This window comes from Anser cygnoides, chromosome 3 (genome assembly GCF_040182565.1).
Source record: "Anser cygnoides isolate HZ-2024a breed goose chromosome 3, Taihu_goose_T2T_genome, whole genome shotgun sequence".
Classification (NCBI taxonomy): Eukaryota; Metazoa; Chordata; class Aves; order Anseriformes; family Anatidae; genus Anser; species Anser cygnoides.
This window is the reverse complement of record NC_089875.1, coordinates 61,236,018-61,249,414: the sequence shown is the minus strand read 5'-3', so window position 1 is coordinate 61,249,414 and position 13,397 is coordinate 61,236,018. Positions and strand designations below refer to the sequence as shown.

The window sequence follows — 13,397 nt, the reverse complement described above, 5'->3', positions numbered from 1 at the left end:
TCCTGGAACAAGAAAATTATTTCCTAGCTTCTGAAAACAAATATTGGGGGAAGAGGGAAGGGAAATAAAAAGAAAGAATACGGTAGTCTTCAAAAGCTCCTACTTCATTTAAGAGACCTTATTCCAGTGGAGTGTATTGCACAGGTCATCAGAAAAATGATTGCCTACGTTATAGCATCATGTTTTCCATGAATATGATAATTAAACAACTGTAACCCAAACCAACCATCAAGTAGCAGTCCGTATCGATGTGACTTGTGTTTGCTCTAGAAGTAATTTTGAGAAAAGTAGCCTTGATAAATATTTTAAAATTCAACTAAACTTAAATGGATTTTTAAAATTATTTACTAATCTGATGAAAAGAATATTAGTAACTTTTCTGGAGAATTACCACACAACCCATTGGCAAATAACATGACAATGCCACATATTTAACAGTATAACTTACATTTATATATACACACACACAATTCATGATTTTATGTATTTCTATCACAACTTCCCTCTCATTCATCTCCACCTGATCCCCTTGCAAAGCTGAGAAGCTCTAGTCAGTTTTGTCACTGCACGCAAACTCTTCCATACCTCTTGGCAATTGTTTTACTCTTGCTTGAGCTTCTTCCAGTTTTACTATATTCTTTTACAGAAGGGGTATCCAGAACAAATTTACATATACAATACACAGGCTCACCCAAGATTTCTTAAGTAAAAACACAAAAGCCTCCTCTCCATATTCAGTTTGGAATAGGATAGATCTTTAAATTTTTAAGGTCTTTTTAAATTTTTAAACCTTTAAAAAACAAACAACAACAAAAAAGCAACTATTCAGTGACAGTTTTGCTTCTAATAAGAAAGAAAACTAAGTTTTTTTCAACTATAGGATGCACAATAGGGGAAAAAATGGCTTCCTATCTATTTGCAAGGTTTGTTTGGGAGAAAATTACAATAATTCTATGAACTTACTGAGAGTGAAAAAGAAGTTTTAAAAATACTGTGTATTTCTTATGTATAAGATAGATAAGATTACAGAATGTCAGTAGCTCCTCTGAAAACTTGCAGGAAAAAAAAAAGTTGTATTGAAGGCAAGATCAAGTAAAAAAAAAAAAACTATTTTAGCCAGCAGAGACATTACAGCATCTCCCTGTACTTGGCCAAAAACATTCACATAACTGGCAGTATATTAAAATGAATCCTCAGTACGTACTATGTTGTGACCTTCTGGTTTTCCATCTTCAAGTAGAAGTTAAGTTACTATAGAGCACTTGTCTTCCCAACCTACACTAAAACCCAGAAGTCAGGCATGGTATCTTGGAATCTGCCAAATACAGGACAACCTGGAAGGCAGATTCTGACAACGGCAGCATAAAAAGAGACGCCACTTCAACATCTGGATCTGGCTCTCGGTCTTTGTTGCAGACAAAAATGACAAGTTTCCAGCTTCTTCCACGTGATGGCTTAGATAGCATCAGTGTCATGTTTATGTATTCACTACAAAGGCTATGTATCTTTTCTGAACAGCAGTGGCTTTAAATTCTATAGATGAGTTCTGTTTTGGATCCCAACTAAATTCTACAAGGAGGCCATCACAGAGAACTACATATCATAGGATTTGACATATACTGTATCAAAGCATCATATATGACAACGTAGTCATACAGCTTAGCGATCAACGTGCACTACATTCAGTGCAATCTGAGGTAGAAAGCTTCTGGATGCTCTCCCAGTACCTACTCTCTAAATGAATTCTGGTGTAGTAATACACTTAAGGAACAAAAAAAAAGCCACAACAATTGTAGGGAGTTCTGTGTATAGGGAAAAATTCTTCTACATTCTACTCATGTAACATTATACTGAAAACCCTCTGAGTAACAGAATTTTGGTAATCTCTTCAATAACCTTTTAATAACTTTTTTGTTTGTTTGTTTCAGAAATATGCCATGAAGATGACTGGAAAAAGCCAAGCATTTTTAATTAATTTAGAATTATTCACATATTAAGAGAGAAGGCAGCCAATATATAATTGATTCTAGCAATCTGCAGAGCATAAATAGATGTTGTCCTGAAGTTTTTTTCTCTTTCAAGTTATAGCATGCAAAGTTTTGACGTTAAAAAAAATCACAATTTCACAGCTAGGATATTATACCTTTAAAAGAAGTCCTTCTTTCCATATCTGCGTAACATGTATTACCCTCTTACTTTGCAAAGTTATAAACAGGTATTTTGATTGCTAGACGGAAATGAAATTTTAAGTACATAAGTAGTTAACACTGAAAGAAATGCATTTGAGTTCTTTTAATGACCAGAGATGGATTAAGTGTTTTCCTATCAAAAACTTCTGTGAATAGAAACATACATTAGCATTAGTTCCCTAAGGCACATATAAATAATAATTGCTGCCAAGATTCACTACAGTGCTATTTCCCTGTGAGGTAAAGAAGCCAGCTCCGCATTCTGATTTATAAAGAAATTCATACTTACATTTCCAATTGAAAATGATACAGAAACATTTTTATCACACATGCTGTAATGTAGCTAAACAATCTAGCTTTTGTGAATTCCTAAATCCTTGTAGTCCAATATTCAACTCTTGGTTCTAATTACGTTTTCTGGGCTAACAAGAATGGTAATGGTGTAGAGGAGAAGGAAAGAAACTTCTATCATTCATTAAGGTTCATGTTTAGGTACTGAAGAAGAAAAACAACCAAAAACATTGATCTATAGGGACCTAGAAAGGAGACACTGGTCACAACACCAAAAACACAGCTCATACAGGACGAGAATTTTTTCAATTTCTGTCTAGCTTAAACTGAATTTTCACATATTCGCATTACATCTCCAAATCATACAGCTAAGTTGCAGATCTCCAAACTCTGCATTTACAAGTTAATTTTATATCCATCAGTTACTGCTGTTACACACTTGCAGGTGTCACCCAGAGATCTCTGGGCTGGCACATTTGTTGTCTGGAAACTCCAACACCTTTGTCTCATAAAGCATGACCCCAGGCCTGATCTCAGGCCAGGTTTACTGCCTACAAGGCATGCCGCTAACATGTTTTTTCCAACATGGTACTCCCTATATGTCTGCGACAAGGCGCTGGTGTGCAAACATGACCTGTAGACCAGTACAAAGTTTGCATAGTTTCCAGTCCTACATAGCATCAGACAAATACATACAAGACAACACCTGCATTCTCATTTGGATTTTCACATTCCGGCCCCATCATGCGGCAGCCTGCCAGCATACGTATGGCTTCATAGACTCCTGCCTTCATTTTTGGCAGACTGAGCATCTTGTACCCAGACACTTTGACATATTTTCTCATATAATCAGCTGAGATGCAGCTTTTATTAGGCTTACTCTGAATAACACGTTAGCAAAGCATTGATGGGAGTACACACTTTGACAAAGGCTCCAGCAAAACCTACACTTAATTTTTTCCAAGCATCATTTTTCACATGAGAAAGAGAGCTGTATGTGCATATATGTATATACATCCAAAGCTATAAATCCAGATTACAAGGGAGTAGATACTTTAAGTTTTAATGTTAACATTACCAAGATCTACATAAATTCTACCATTTAGTCATGGATGTTATCAAGTCATGTAGAACACAAGCCCAGAAGACTATGTAAAACTGCTGCTCATGGGTAAATAAGCATTATTTCATATTGAAATATATAATTCTGCAAAGAAAATGATAATTACTAAATTGAGATAAGTCAAGAGAAATTAAAAAATACAAAATAATACATCCAGATAGAAAGTTTTAAAAAACAACTTATTTTTTAAATTAAAGACACTTTAATCGGAAAAAAATTGAAAGATGAAACTGTTTCTTAAAAACCAGCAAACATATTTTGAAATAGTATTTGTGATGAAAGCTGCTAGTGTCTTCACAGACGAGTAATAATAAGAGACCACATGTCAAACACGCAACTTATCAACAGGCTGATTAAGGCCAAAAACTGCACTTGCAATGCTTAGTGAAATTGATTCTGAAGTAAGTACTACATTTAGTTCTGAAAGTAATGTTGATGGCAATAAGTATATATATATTTATTATGTCTGCAATTACTTCACAGTCAACATTCATCCCAGATTTCCTAACAAAAAATAGGCTTATCTACTTACATTGATAATCAGTCCATCAGTTTTCTTAATCCCCTGCAAATTTTAAACCTCCTCCAATCAAATTTCAGTCAAACTGGACAGAGGAATAGAGGTCTCAGAAATACTATGTCTTAAAGTTTGATTAAAGCAAATGGTAGACCAGAAAACAAAACCCCAAATAAGTCTACACATTAACAGAAAGGTTGGCAAAAGCTGGCAAAACCAAACTGTATCAAATGCTATAAAGTCCACATAGGAAAGAGACAAATGAAAATCATAGGAAACCGTGCTTCATGTGTTGTGCTACTCAAGGAACTACGTGGTTTACCTTGTTTCTTATACCAGTTTCATAATCTGAGTGGTGCTGTTGCACCACTGTCTAAAGACACCGCCACAGTAGCTGTGCAGCTCTTGAAAAGCAACAGCCATTTCATTATTCTTGCTTAACTACTCCAAGTTGTGCAGAGTGGACTACTTTAACTAAACTGTAAGTGGAAGATCAATTACTAGAAACTGTAAAGCCATCTACTGCAATGACATAGGAAACCTTTCACGAAATTCCACTGGAAAAGAAAGACGTTATGTTTATTTTGTGCTTGCAAGGCAGGGCAGAAGCATTAGCAGTGATTCACTGAAAAGTCATACAAAATGTTCCCACCTATAGCAGAACTGGGCAGTCTTTTAATTCATGTGCATAGCTGCAAGGCATTACCCTTTCTAGGAATGTGAAACTAGACTGCATCCACGTAAGTATTTTTAACTTGAAGAAGTAGCACACCTTCTGAGTGTCTCCCAGAGTCATTCTCACCTACAGTGCACTGCTCTGCATTGCAGTGTGGTTCTGGTCTGCAGGAACAGGATTTGTCTTGCTTAGTATCCTTTCTTCCTCTTTACAAGTCCTGCCTCCTGTTGACTTCCCCCATGCTAAGGCTATTCTCTCTTGTACTACTCTTTCCTAACTGCTGTTCCACCTAGTGGCAACATATTTCTTCAGTCACCCAGTGCGATGCTACCCAAGACCAGCAGGAAACAACACTACTCAACAAATCATGCTGAGCAGCTAGAGCTTCTCTGGCAGCAGGACGATCTTATGTTAGTAGTATTAGGAAGCTGCAGATTTCATGATTGTCACTGAATATAAGGGGACCAATGATCAGTGTTGCATTAAGTTCAAAAGATGGCGGCTGTCTTTTGAAGACTTAGGCAGACAGCTAGCTGTTTGTGGCAGCACAACAGCTGTGTCCTCACTACAGAGGTTCTGTGTTGCTGTACAGATCCTGTTTTTACAACTTAAAAAGACCCCTGTGAGGGAGCATCAGCATTCACAGACTTCTCTTCTGCATGCTCACAGCTGCAACCCTTATCAACAACTCCCTGTGACGGTACTCATGATTTCAACTGAAGTAAGCATACTGCCCTCTTACACATGAAGGGAAGAGGTGAGCTTACAAAACTTCAGGTGGAACCACAGAATTGGTCCCTGGTCTGCAAAGAGGTACTGAACTTCTTTGGTTTGACCACAAGGGCTATTAATGACTTCAACAATACTGCAAAGACCAATGAAATGATATGGTAACAGCATCATGTAAAGCAAGTTAAGATTGTATTCACAGTCCCAAGAACATTAGTGCTGACAAGTACAGGTTGGACTGATTCCTACTTATTTGAGACTTTAAGCATGAAAAGGCTGAAGCTGTTTGTCACAGTGGTGATCTCCCCACCTCTGCATTCTATTGAGCACAAAACACTGCAGAAGCTGCAGGCCTCCCTGCCTGCCATCAGCCACTATCGGCGAACACTGACTGCGCACTCCTAACCCTTCAGTCTTGGACCTTTCTCCACTGATAGCCTAGAGCATCACAGTCAGTTTGGCTTTGGGGAGGAAAGGTCTTGCAGGAAGGGTGTGAGGTACAGAGTTCCTTTTATTCCTTCTTTCAGTGGATCAGTACAGAGGATACTAGTTGTGGGCAACGTACCCCACAAGGAGGAGGGAGAAGGATGCTCTGGTATATATGTCAGCATGACATGAGTCTACAGCACATATGGTGAACAGTGTCAGATAAGAACACAGATAAATGCTCCACTGAGTGGATGCTGGAAAAACAAAGCATGAGATAGACATCACTGTGGGAGACACCATATGCTCTCTTTTGCTTTCCTAACACCAACCTTCCCTCTACTCCCCCCATCCAAAGGTCAGCAGATCATAGGACAGACCCTCATAGAGCACATGACCAGTCATGACATAAGGTAGCTTGCCAGTGTTGGGCACAGAGGTAACTGTTCAAAGTTCTATTTCATCTGTTCTCCGTTTTTCATCTATTCTCCGTTCTCCTATTTCATCTGTTCTCAGAAGCTAGAGCACCAGTACACACCCCAACACATCCAGTATCTTGCAAAACAATTACATCCTTGGGAACCTGGGGCTAGAGAGAATGGGCACAGGTAACAAATCAGTGAATTGTGTTCTTATTCAAGCCAAGAACTTACAGGAGTGCTGGCCCAGAAAGCCATCCTACAGCAAGGACGGACAGATGGAGGGAAGGAAGCAAACACTGGCTTAAGTTCCGCTTTTGCCCAGGTAGAGCTTCCTGACTTAGCAGCCTGGAATTTCTGATAAGGCAGACAGGCACCTCACCCACATACAAGAAGTGATCCTGTCCCTCACTGGAAAGGAGATCCCGTTGATTCTATGTCTGACTGCTGAAATTGAGTATCACAAGTCCTATCAATGAAAAGAAATCTCCACCCAAGACCTCAGTGGTTCATAAACTTCTTTGCAGAGCTTTTCGAAGTTTTTATAATCATCACTGCTCTGGGACAGACATCAGACTGAATATGGACTCTTTCAACTGCCATCCTGTACTATTTGGAAATCCATACAGCCAAAAGGCTCAGATGACCTTTCCAACATCTCCCTTATATATGGTTCAAGGGTAGAGGTTTTGGAGGATGCTGTCCAAGACCTTGATCATGGTTCTGCTCATAGTGGACTTGCCCATCCCAAACTGGTCAGTCCTGAACAGTGGGAGTTTGGGGTTACAAAACTTCAGTGGCTGAACGTAATTCTCTTGAACACTGTTACAGAATCATAGAATGCTTTGGGTTGGAAAGGACCTTAAAGACCACTTTATTCCAACCCCACTGCCATGGGCAGGGACACCTCCCACCAGACCAGATTGTTCAAAGCCCCATCCAGCCTGGCCTTAAACACTTCCAGGGACGAGGCATCCACAGCTTCTCTGGGCAACCTGTTCCTGTGCCTCACCATCTTCAGAGTAAAGAAGTTCTTCCCTTTACCTAATTTACCGTCTTTTAGCTTAAAACCTTTACACCTTGTCCTGTCAATACACTCCATGACAAACAGTCCCTTCTCCAGCTTTCCTGTAGGAAAGGAAGCTTTTCTTTAGGTACTGGAAGGCTGGTATAAGGTCTCCCTAGAGCTTTCACTTCTCCAGGCTGACACCATAGGCTTACACCATCTCATCTAACTACAGAAACAGTGCAAATTCTTGTCAAAAGGCTTCAGTGTACTCTACAATGACATAAAATGAATGCCCACTGCTGCCATCCTATAGCCTAGGCATTACATGGTTCTGCTAAACCAGATTTGTCTCCCAGAACCCCAAATCCCTGGCTAATCAGGGACCAAGCAGCTGGAATGGTAAAAACTCACAAATTTATTATCCCAGTCTTCTTCTTTAAACAAGAAGACATCTAGAAGAGAAAGAAAATAAATTTCTTCTAGAGCGTCTTCCTGAAAATAAATGTCTCAGATGCAAGGTTATATGCTCCATTCCCTCCACAGTATATACAACTCTTTGGCTCATAATCAACTTCAAGGCACCAGGGCTCACTTGTAGATGAGGAGGGACAATGAGAAGAAACATAAAAAAAGGCTTCCTTCCTTATGTGAGCCATACATAATGGTACAGGCAGCAGCAACACGCTACCATTTCACTCAGAGTGGTGAGGCACTGGAACAGATTGCCCAGAGAAATTGTGGATGCCCCATCCCTGGAGGTGTTCAAGGCCAGGCTGGATGGGGCCTTGACCAACTTGATCTAGTGGGTGGCATCCATGCCCATGGCAGGGGGGTTGGAACTATATGATCTCTGAGGTCCCTTCCAACCCAAGCCATTCTAGGATTCTACAATTATCCATGCAAGCTATAGTATGGTATTTTATAAAGGGGTCCACTAGGAGCTCACAGCCCAGAAGGCACAAGGTTGTGGGATAGGTTTTCTTTGGATAGTTTCAAAGTACAGGCATAATGGGAATGTAAGGAACCACACTACATCTAAACCAAATCAAAACCCCTAGAACTTGAGGAGAGTAGCTACAGTATCCTCAGCAATAAGTACTTTCATCTAATCGTCTGCATCTTTTGTGCTTCACTAATTAACGAAGACAAAGGTGAAAGATACATAAAATCAACATGCACTCGAAAATACTTAAAATGAAAAATAATATGCAAAACCAAATACAGATCATGTCACTGTGTACAGCGATCATAACTGCACGGTTCTGGAATATTCTGCATTCTTGTCACAAGCAAAATAGTCTCAAGTCTTTACTTAACTTAAAAACCTTTTGTAATTGGCAATAATTACTGATTCAAATACTGAGAAATAAGCACGACAAACAGTCAAAAAATACTTAGAAATACATTTCCTCCCTCTTTGACTGCCTCAACTTTACTCCAAACATCTCTCCTTTCCCCTTCCAAATCTCTAGTTCCTTTGCTTTTGCTACTGCATTATACACAGTCCCTTTGGTAAAGCAATGGGTGGTGCAGGAGACTGGGATTAGCACACAGTGGTTTCTTCTTTAGGCCTCTCCTGGTTTCTTACTCTTTTCAGCTGCTTTAATGTGAGTCCTCCACAGACCAAAGTACCCCCTTAGGGGCTGTATCTTCTCCAGCATGGATTCCTCCATGGGTTGCAGTTGTTCAGAGGTGTACCTCCTCCAGTCTTTTCCTTTGTGCGCCCTCACACATCTCCTCCTGTGTTTCCTTTTGTGCCTTTTCCATTATCTCCCCCTTTAACTCCATTTGTATAGTTATGTGTCTCCTCCATGTCTTCTTAAATCCTCCCTCCTGTATCTCCAATTCTGTCTCCTCACATGCTTCCCTTTGCCACCCCTCCACTCTGGTGTCTCTTGCCCCTCGCAAACATATCCTTCCTTAAATATGTTTTTGCAGAGGTACCACATGCTCTTCTGATTATTTCCAATTTCAGTGTGCAGTGGGTCAATACTGTCCTTTGCAGAGCTTGCTAGAAACGTCTGTGCCCAGCACAGGGCAGTTCATCTCCTGTCACACAGGTCAGCCCTGCAGCCCCTCACCATGAAACTTCTGCCAAATACAATTCTAGAGGTGTATAAACAAACGCAACCACCTCTAAAACCTTTCTAAAGCTCAGCCATAATGATCATATTAATCCAGGGAGTAAATTGTATGAATGGCAATAAGCATTAACATAATGCATTCCTTGTCATCAATGCTTGATAAACAAGAGTAACCAGGCTTTAAATGATTAATCTCTTCTGAAGAGATACTTATAGATGCATTTGTATTCATTTCTGATGGGATTCAAAGACTACATAAATATGTTTTGTTACATACACCATTCACAGAATATGAACTCTGCCTGAGGAAAATATATATTCCTGGAAAGTAATGAAAGTTGACTTACCATAACAGAATCAAGTTTTTGTTTCAGCTTTTGCATTCTCATTGATGTTCTTGCAACGCTGACAAAATGATCTGCTGGAGACATCATTGAACTTTTTTGCAAAGGTATTTCAGAAAAACTGCTAAAAATCTGTGGCCCTCTTGGTGCAGCTGAGGTAAGTGATGAGCTGAGATCTTTTACAAGTTCAGCTTCCTGTTGTGCAACTGTAGAAATAGCCAATATTAATATGTCAGGTGAAGCCTTACATTATCATGGGAGAAAAAATTTCAACGCCCACTGTCATTTTACCAGCCACGTCCTCAGTGAAACACCATAACAATTTGTAAATAGTGCAATGGGGAAAACCTGAAAAAGAAATGAAATTTTCCCCATAGTCCCGTACTTCTCCCTAAAGCCTCCTGATCACAATGGCTCCCCTTCTATTATTTGTGTTCGGTAGCCTCTCACATTGAACTGGCATTATGGTATTGCTGATAAAGAGTGGTGCTCTCCATGAAGAAATGGGGGGGGGGGGGGGGGGGGGGGGATGAAAGATGTTTTCAAAGGCTAGGAAGCATAGCTTGCCATGAGTTCAAGTCAGCTATTTTACTGTGTGTATCTCCTCAAGGCTTTTTCAAATTAGTTCAAGTGAGCTTATTATACTTGAGGAAAATTTCAGAAGCTGCTAGACATATATATGGGCACAGGAGTCATTCCTAGGAGGTAGCAGACTCTTCTAGAACAGGACACTTTCATTAAAAGTTATGCCCACTCTCATTTAAACACGTCATTTGGCTTGTGTCATTTTTATACTGAGGTCTCAAGCCAACAAAGGTTAACAGAATTCTTCATGTAACTTCTGTCCAGGATATTTATAAAAGTTCTTGTGCATGTAAAACACCTACTGTTGGAGTCTGAAAAACTGTGTCAGTGACTAAAATTAGTATTACTATATGATTAACTCTTTCAATACTAAAGCAGTAAGACTATCTTCTGAAAGCAAACTGTATGCTTTCAACCAAAAAAGGAACAAAAAGTTACTAACAGACAATATAGAAAATACCACAACCTATGCAAAATCTTACTGTCACCAGTGACTTAGTTAAACAGTCAGATGATACAAATAACTACCAGTGTGATATCAGTGTGATCTCTAAATATACACACATTAAACTACCTTATTAGCTTTTTAAAGACTGTCTACTAAACAGTCCATTTTATTTTCAACTGACAAATTTTCCATTGTTCTCTAGAATGCAGATATCTTACTGGGTTGAAGTTTAGTACTGAATACTGATAGTAAAGTCATTCCACTTTATTTTCCTGTAAAAGTCAACCAGTTCAATAGACAAATAACCTGAGCTGTGAGATTTGATATGAGTAATCTCATTAGTACATGCTATTTAAAAAGTAAATGTATAAAGACAGGATTAGCTTTATAAACCTATGTTCACTGCAAATATAATTCAAACAAAAATCTGTTAAAGATATGCAAAAATTAATGCATAATTCGCATTAACATTATCTACTGTCAAGATGTAACATGACATCTGAAACTATGTGCTTAATTGAAACAATGACACTGCTAAAGCTAACCACAAAAACACTAAACCAGAGAAGACTGCAAAAGACAGTCTGGATTTTGTTTTGCAGATCACAAATTCAAAGCTAGCATTTCTCACCAAATTCTCTTTAACATGCAGATAACATGGAGAATAAATATATCTGCCACAGATACTTAACACCCATTAATAAAACAACCTATACACTCTCATATGAATTAGTTTCTGCAGAGCTCTTCATCATTACTTTTTAACTTAACACAAAATACTGACTTTTTTTAAGCTATTCAATAATTTTCAGAATGATGGTATTTTCTGGCTTCATAATCCACCCTGATTCTGAAATGAGGATTCTAAATATTTACATGACACTTCCTATATGCCATAAAGTGCTGACAGACTCACACAGAACAATACAGTAATACATCTAAAACTGAAGCAGCAAAGACCTCTAGTTATTGCCTAGTTCAACCACCCTGTTCAGAGTAAAGTCCACAGTCAGGTTTTCATAGAATGGTTTGGATTAGAAGGGACCTTAAAAACCACCTAACTCCAGCCCTCCTGCCATTGGCAGGGACACATCCCACCAGACCAGGTTGCCCAAAACCCCATCCAGCCTGGCCTTGAACATCTCCAGGGATGGGACATCCACAGCTTCTCTGGGCAACCTGTTCCAGCACCTCAGAACCTTCTGTGTGTAGAATTTCTTCCTTATATCTAATCTAAATCTACCCTTTTTTAGTTTAAAGCCATTACTCCTTGTCCTCTCACTACACTCCCTGACAAAGAGTCCCTCTCCAGCTTTCTTGTAGGCCCCTTTTGGTACTGGAAGGCTGCCATGAGGTCTCCCCGAAGCCTCTTGGTATCTCCCAGGATATAGATAGATACTATCACCAAATACAGTTTTCTTTTTCCTTCAAAAGCACAAACACTAGCAAATCACTTTGAAAAATAAAACATTTACAAGCATATGTAGAAAAAAGATTTTGTACTGTACCTTTATAATCATAAATATATACAAGTATGGGTTGGTTTTGACCAAAGGCACAAAATGATACCATGTGTTCATGTGGATGAAAGGCAACATCACGAAGCGGAGATGTGAAAGAAAGTTCAGAATATATTGCCACCTGATCTCCTACAAAAGTGAAATATGGTTATCAGTACCATGGAAACGTATTTGATACAGTTGACTAACTGCAGTATTTTGTAAAGTGCCAAAGCACTGTAAGTCTTTGTTTAGCTTTCTGAAGTAGTCAGTGATTCTGAAGCTATAAACTAATTCATTTTTATACTATTAAGATAAAGAGGTTCTCATCTTAAAAAGCTAAACACACAGCTTAACAACTTAAATGATATATTACTGTAGTATGGCAAATGCAAGTACTTCGCATATCACTGTTTGAGTTGTTTAAAGCCTGTATTACTGCAACGTAGTGACTGCTGCTGTAAATATTCTTCGGACATTTTCCTTATTGAAAAATATTATTTGTCCTTTTTTTTTTTTTTTTTAAAGTTTTTAAGTTATTCAAGAAGTCAGAAAATACCTACAGCTGTGTAGCTACAGGAAACCTCAGGGGATGCATCAGGTTAACTGAGTTGTGTTTTTCTGATAAGCAAGTTCTGGAAAGGTGGCGTTCCACAGTATTTGTTTGTGCTTGCATTTCACCAGAGATAGCTATCTTAGTTGTGGATTTCAATTATTTAATATTGACAGTGGGAGTGAAAGTTGACCAAAACACACAAGCACACAGAAAAAGTTGACTTAAAACACTGTTGTGCATTTTGTTTTAAGATGTTGATCTGCATATTGTGGAATTGCAGCTGAGTTTAAGGTGCTCCATTCCTGCTAAATACCACAAATGCAACCTCTGCCTATTTATTTCCTCTAGAGGATTAGATCTTGAAAATCAGTAACAGCTATTTAAAAAGTAGAGCTAAGACTTCAAGATTTAAGAACATCTTACTGAAGTTTTATTTCATACCAAAAGGGTGTTTCAATAAAACTTAGAGAACCCTTTCCTCACCATCTTGAGGAACTGGCTT

At 38.7% G+C, this 13,397-nt stretch overlaps 1 protein-coding gene across 7 annotated transcripts in view; it reads right to left on the bottom strand.

The window, feature by feature from the left end:
* The window catches only part of AHI1 (Abelson helper integration site 1), a 97,994-nt gene that overhangs the window by 52,895 nt on the left and 31,702 nt on the right, over window positions 1–13,397 (bottom strand). For all 7 annotated transcript variants that reach the window (XR_007167860.2, XM_048075695.2, XM_048075696.2 and 4 more), the window contains 2 exons: window positions 12,349–12,489; window positions 9,811–10,013 (listed from right to left, as the gene is read on the bottom strand). Coding sequence is in view for 6 of the 7 variants with exons in the window: in XM_048075695.2 (XP_047931652.2) it covers window positions 9,811–10,013; window positions 12,349–12,489 (344 nt within the window). In the remaining variant the exon portion in view is untranslated. The remainder of the gene's footprint in view (window positions 1–9,810; window positions 10,014–12,348; window positions 12,490–13,397) is intronic.